At 36.0% G+C, this 6,559-nt stretch overlaps 1 protein-coding gene across 1 annotated transcript; it reads left to right on the top strand.

Annotated features, from left to right (window-relative positions):
- The first annotated feature begins 4,598 nt into the window (after nt 1-4,598).
- LOC121207993 (small nuclear ribonucleoprotein SmD3b) lies at nt 4,599-6,138 on the top strand. Its single transcript, XM_041078531.1, has 6 exons — nt 4,599-4,756; nt 4,945-5,036; nt 5,364-5,415; nt 5,560-5,626; nt 5,711-5,767; nt 5,899-6,138. Exons 1-6 carry the CDS (start codon nt 4,599-4,601, stop codon nt 5,959-5,961), a joined length of 489 nt encoding a protein of 162 aa, XP_040934465.1. The 3' UTR covers nt 5,962-6,138.
- The last annotated feature ends 421 nt before the right edge of the window (nt 6,139-6,559 follow it).

Here is a 6,559-nt window from a genome sequence, read left to right as displayed (position 1 = left end):
GGAGGCCAAAGGTTCAAGACTAAAAGTGAGCTATGGATTACTTATTTTGCAGCTGTGCTGCCCAGCGGTTGTGTTGAATAGAATTCTACTCAAGTGGTTGTAGAATTGGTTTGGGGGAGAGATTTATGGGATTGGACATGGAGGAGTTTGAAATGATTCAATCGAGGGTTGAGAGATTGTAGGATTAGATTATGGGGGTTGAGAGGAGAGTTAGTAGTTGCCGAATATGCGCTTCCTATGTGCATATCCGGTCTAGACCTTTTTCCCATAGTGTCAAATTCTTTTATGCCATTTCGGTTCTCTTGTTTTATTTTTTCTATTTCTCTATATTTCCAAGCATATACTGAAAACTGACCACTCGTGCAACTTTTCTGTCATTTCTGGCAAGCATTGAGTGCTCTTTCATTTGTCCATTTTTTTTTCATTTTTGTTTCTTGCTCATTGCTCAAACTTTACCAAAACCCTTTCTACTTTGTCTCATCTTTATTCTTTCAGAGTTTCTGATTGTTCCCCTTCTTATTATTTTTGAATCAGTTTTGCTGAATTTTCACCCCATTCTATATTCTGTCCTTTTTCGTTTATTTTCTCTGTTGTTTTCTTATTCTCACTTCATTTTGTGATCTTCTCGTATATGGCCTCTTCTTCACACTTTCTTTCATTGATATAGTACTCTTGTCAGCCAAATATAATTCTTATTTTTTCCCTCATTTGTTTCCTCTTTCATCAGTATCAATACTAAATCCCGCACATCACTCACGTTTCGATCAGCCCATCTTCTTCACACTTTCTTTTTGGTCATCAATTTCGACTCAGCGCACTCGAGTGTTACTCCTTTAGTTTGGAATCGATTCTTGGGATGTTTGGTCTAAGGTATCTGACAATTGTTTGAAATTAGGGAAACAGGTATTTCTATTATTAGTAAGGTCACAGTAGTTGATTTAGTTTTTTGTCAGTTTCTTTTGATAACAAGAGTTGGATGAGTAATCGTTATGATGCAATAATCTAGGTGCGAAAGATACTTGGGGTGCAGTTCGTTTTACCGAGCAGGTGTGTAAACATATGCTATGTTTGATGATCGACTAAAAAGCCTAAAGTGTGGTGTTTTTGGCATGCCAATATTTCGATAATCGTTGAAAATTGAAAGTAATATTGTCATTACAACTGCTATGACAGTAATTCGGCGAAATACCAAAAAGTTGAAAATATGGGGTATGATGCCACATGGGCGTACAATCGCACGTATGGGTGAATCGAGCCCAACAGACATGGGCGTTAATGTAGAGGCCATCACGAGTGCTCTCGTGGTCTTGGGCTATTTTTGGGCCTTGTTGGGCTAAACAGGTCGTGTGGGCCCAATGGGCTCGTAGCCCCCACACGATAAATGTATGTGATGTGGTAAGTGTTGTCTGGACTGTGATGTTCGATAGCTGTGGCTGTTTTTGGGCTAAATGGGCCACATGTGTGGGTCCATTGAGCCGAGAATGGGCCTTAGGCCTTTACCCTGTTATGTCTGTTTAGTTACTTAAGTCACTCAAGGCACCTGGATCATCTGTTGGGTCGTTAAGGCCTCATTTGTAAATACCGAAATACCCCCATTTATAAAATTACCAAAATAACCTTGTAGTGTAAAATTACTGAAATACCCCTGTAGGGTAAAATGACAGTTTTGCCCCATGTGGGTAAATGACCGAATAGACTATAAAATTGATCGATTTGACTGTGATCGTATGACTATGTTTTAAATGACTTGACGGTGGTTGTACGACTGATATGCTTTTAATATATGTTTAAATGATTGGTTACTGGAGCATGGCCATTTACATACACGTGTGATGATTGAGCATGACATACATGACATATTGCATGGGGTTGGGACATTGATATGGAAGAAGTTTGATAGGATCGCATGGGTCGCACGAGACAACTGTGGATCTAGTATTAATCTGTTAAGGTCGCACGGGTCGAACGAGACTACTGTGGACCGATGGAAGGCTTAGTGCTGCTTAATCTGATTATGGCTCTGTGCCAACCTAAATATGGCTCTGTGCTATGTTGATTATAGTTTGTGCAAATCGTATTTACCAGTGGCTATGTGCCTATCATATTTATTGATGACTCTGTGTCGATTATATTTACCCATGGCTGTGTGCCGATTATATTACCGTCGCTAATGGCTATGTCCGAACTTATTACAATTACTGATGGCTTTGTGCCAATTGTAATACCGCTACTGATGGCTTAAAGCGGAATATATATATAGTAGCTTTGCTGCGATTTCGGTTAGTGCTGCAACCGGTGCTAACATTTTAAGTGTAGGGATGGTGTGGGTGAGTTATTCCCAACAGGTAGTGCAGGGTTGGACGGAGGCAAGTGCAAGGTTGGATGGGTTAGCATGCATCCTGCATTCACACATTTTGTTTTATTACTAAGATGGGCTAGGCCCAATTGATTCTGTTATGGGCTGTGACCCAAATGATATTGTAATGGGCTTTGCACATGTATGCTCTGAACTAGATTGTACTATTACTGTTAACGGGCTCTGGCCCATACTGTTTCTGTTTCTGTTTCGGTATACGTACTGTTACTCTAGTAAGGGGATTAGACACTGAGTTTTCATAGACTAACCCCGTTTATTAACTGTACAGGTAATTCCCAGCATTAGGAGGATCGGTGCTGCGAGGGACTCGGAGATGGTCACATGACTGCAGTCTTATTATGCTTTGGACTTTATTTAAAGTTTAGATTCCATTTTGGGTTTAATTTTTGTAATAAGGCCTTTTAGGGTTTAGGGTTTAGGGTTTTTTAGATTTAACTTTGGGTTTCATTTACTTTGATTTATATCTGTTTGAATTAAATCACAATTTTCCCAAGTGTTAATTGTTTTTAAAACAACACAGCGTTTCCGCAACATTTTCAAAATGCTTTCGCAACTTAACTTTTTAACATCAAGTTTTAGTAATTATTTTAAAACTAGCTTCTGCAACTAAAAGAGATTTTGGGAATAAAATTATGTATTTTTCAATAAACCACGCTTTGAAATTAAACTAACGTAAACTGGGGTTTTGTACAAGTTTAATGACCAAAAGTTTTTTTTTTTAAAAATATTAAGAGGGGCTTTCAATGAAAACATGGTTTTCGAAAAACACTTCAATGTGACACGCCAGATTCGAGCCTAATATCTAGGCCGGGTTTGGGGTATTACAAAAAACATTTATATTGGCTAGTTTATTACATCAAAATAAAACTTTTTAGTAGAATGAAACTATAATTAATCTAAACAAAAAGTAGTTCTAGTTGAACTAAAATTTCTGGTTGACTAAGAAACATAAAACTCTTAAATAACTTAAAATGCTTAAAAATATCCTAAAATTCAGAATAAATAATAAAAATATAAAACCTAATAAATAAAATATTGGACTCATATGTAATTAAAACTAAGCCTAAAATCAATTTAAACTCTAATAAAAACCTGAAACTCGTAATTTCCCATAATAATCCTGTCTAAAATTTGTTTGTGCAGTCTTCATTGAAATAGTCATAACTTGAGCTATTGGACTTGAAATCAAGTAATTCAAATTGAGTTTGAAAATAAGAGATAGCTCCCCAAACGCTATGAAGACATCTCAACCCATAAATGCCTAAATTTAATAATTTCACCCCATCCATGCATGTATCATTCAAGCATTCCCACTTTTGGTATAATTGTAACTTTGGTCCTTCAAATTTTAATATTTCAATTTAACTTTTAAACTTTTGAATATTTACAATTGAACCCTTTTTACTTTTCACAATTTTACAATTGAACCCATACCTCAACTTAATATCTCACAACATATTACTTATTTTAACTATCATTAATATACCTTATTATTTAACGAAAAAATTCACTATGTTTTAAGGGCGTTAAACATACTTCAGATTAAGCTAGGCTTTGACAATGATATTTAACCGCAATCCAAACCCAACTCGACCCATAAATAAGTCTACGCATGAATTACAAAATAAAAACTTTTTCATCATAAAAATAATGTTTGATTAGCAAATTGGCCCCTAACTTTTATTAGATTAGTACTTAAAAGTCTTTTGTAAGGAGTGTAATATGAATTATCTTTTTATCTTATTTATCTCACAAAATATACCACATCCAATAAAAATGTAACATGCATCACGTTTTATTTATTAGTATTTTTTTGATAGAATGAGACAGTTTATGGTTTAAATACCACTTCTGATAAAAACTTAAAATACGATATAGGAATTGAGATATAATTTAAAGCCTAAAATTATACCTTCACAGGTAATTTTCATACAGTGGCATGGTTAGTAGTCAAATAAAATAATCCAACGTACGGCATAGGAATAATCAGAAAGGTAAAACAACGCCTCTGATGCATCCATATTAGCCTATCAATTTCTCCAAACTTGTCCTCACTATATTTCGAGAATTACAATTATGACCCTAAGAATTAGATTTAGAAATTTAAACAATTCGCGGGGCAAATACATTTCTTTCAGCTCTAGGGTTTTGCTATTCCTGCAGGAGCAGAGCGGACGAGCGAGAAAGAAAGAAAAAAAGAAACAAACAGGAGAGGGAAACAATGAGCCGGAGCTTGGGCATACCAGTGAAGCTACTGCACGAGGCATCCGGCCACGTGGTAACGGTGGAGCTTAAGAGCGGAGAGCTTTACAGAGGAAGCATGGTCGAATGCGAGATAACTGGAATTGCCAGCTCGAGAACATCACCTACACCGCTAAAGTACCTCTCTTTCTCACATCCCCCCTTTTTTTCTTTAGCTATTCACTTTCGACTTTGATTTATTTACTTTATTTGGATCTGATGAATTAGGGTTTATGCTTAGTTAGTGATAAACCTTAAAATACTTCAGTGTTGGGTGTTAGATTTAGGCATTGCATGCCGGAACTCTGGACTTAAGTTTATAACAGGTTAAGCCTTAGGATATTGGGGAAGAGATGGATGAGTTTCTGGGGTTTGAAAATTGAGTATGTTTCTCAGCAATTTCTCATTGCTAAATTGAGTTTGCCTCTGGATTTTGCTTATTGACTGTTGTGTGGTTCTTTTAGGTTATACTACAAATTTCAGGTTGTTACCTGATTTATAAAGCGTTTAAGTTGCTGGCTTCTTGTATCATTGTTTTTTATTTAATAGATCTAATTAAAAGTTGAATGAGTGACATCAGAATTTCATTGTGATTTGAGTGCATATTCTCTCATCCCTTTTCCAAAACCAGATATATTATCGGTAGCATGTTGTTGTTCACTTTGGCTCAAGGTTGTTCTTGTCTTTCCTCTCATATTACTTCACTTGTAACTGATTTTAAGCTGATTGATTGGCTTGGCTTCAGGATGGAAGATATCACAGCTTGAGCATGTTTTCATTCGAGGCAGTAAAGTCAGGTATCATGTCTCTCCCTCCCTCAGTCAACCATGTTTCATTGTTTTTAGTAAGATTGATATGCGGCATTTGATGGTAATAGGTGTTGTTATAATGAAAACAGGCATACTTTATTTGTCTATTGATAGATGGGTATATTTTGACAGGTTTATGGTCATACCGGACATGTTGAAGAATGCTCCTATGTTCAAACGCCTCGATGCTAAAATCAAGGTTCATCTTCTTTCAAGGTGTCACATTTCTTACATTATGCACTTGTTAGAAGACCTCTGACTTTGTTTCTTAACTTCATCAAAGGGTAAGAGCTCATCTCTAGGAGTTGGCAGAGGTAGAGCTGTTGCAATGAGAGCCAAAGTAAGTGTGCCTACGCTGTAATTAAGATGGAACCCGAAGAACCATGCTCTTTTTGTGTGATCTCCTTATAATTTTCCTTGTCTATAAGCTTCATATTCCAAATATGATTTTGTTTCTTTTTGGTGTTACAGGCTCAAGCTGCCGGGCGTGGCACAACAGGTGGTAGAGGCGTTGTGCCATCGGTTCGTAGGTAACTTTGTCTTGTCAAATGGTTTCTAGTCTCTATTGTCAAAGCATCGTTCATCATTATATGCCACCGGATAAATTCTTGGGTTTAGTGATCAAGCTTGTACTCATATTTGATGTAAAAGGATCTACACTTTTGTTATGCTGACGAAAATGAAATTAGAGGTGAAGTACTTTTTCATGGATCCATATGAAAGCAAAGTGTCCATGTATGTCATGCACATCCAATCTCCTAGAACTCTTTGCCCTTCTGAATTTTGTGCGTGCTTCACAGTTTTGCCTTGTGTGGGAATATGGTCGTTTGAAACATATGGAAACGTTTAGAAAATAATTGTTGTGTATATATGCACGCTAGTTATGTAAAAAATTTAAATAAAATATTAGTAAGGTATTGGTTAAAATGGCAACTTGAAAAATTGGGCTTTGATTTTTAGGTTTAAGTTACACCCATCTATGTTTTTCTATAAAAAAATATTTGGGGTTTAAATGATTTTTAATTGATTTATTGTAAGAAAATAAAATAAAATCAAACTTGTTCTTTGAGGAACTGAGAATCTTCTTTTTGATATGATAAGCAACTTCCCCTTTGGAATTTAGAAACATCTC

This window comes from Gossypium hirsutum, chromosome A10 (genome assembly GCF_007990345.1).
Source record: "Gossypium hirsutum isolate 1008001.06 chromosome A10, Gossypium_hirsutum_v2.1, whole genome shotgun sequence".
Lineage (NCBI taxonomy): Eukaryota > Viridiplantae > Streptophyta > Magnoliopsida > Malvales > Malvaceae > Gossypium > Gossypium hirsutum.
This window is presented reverse-complemented; position numbering and strand designations above follow the sequence as displayed.

Coding starts and splice junctions, on each gene's coding strand:
- LOC121207993 (XM_041078531.1), top strand. CDS start 4,599: ATGAGCCGGAGCTTGGGCATACCAGTGAAGCTACTGCACGAGGCATCC. Junction 4,757..4,944: donor ACATCACCTACACCGCTAAA/GTACCTCTCTTT, acceptor AGTTTATAACAG/GTTAAGCCTTAGGATATTGG. Junction 5,627..5,710: donor GCCTCGATGCTAAAATCAAG/GTTCATCTTCTT, acceptor ACTTCATCAAAG/GGTAAGAGCTCATCTCTAGG.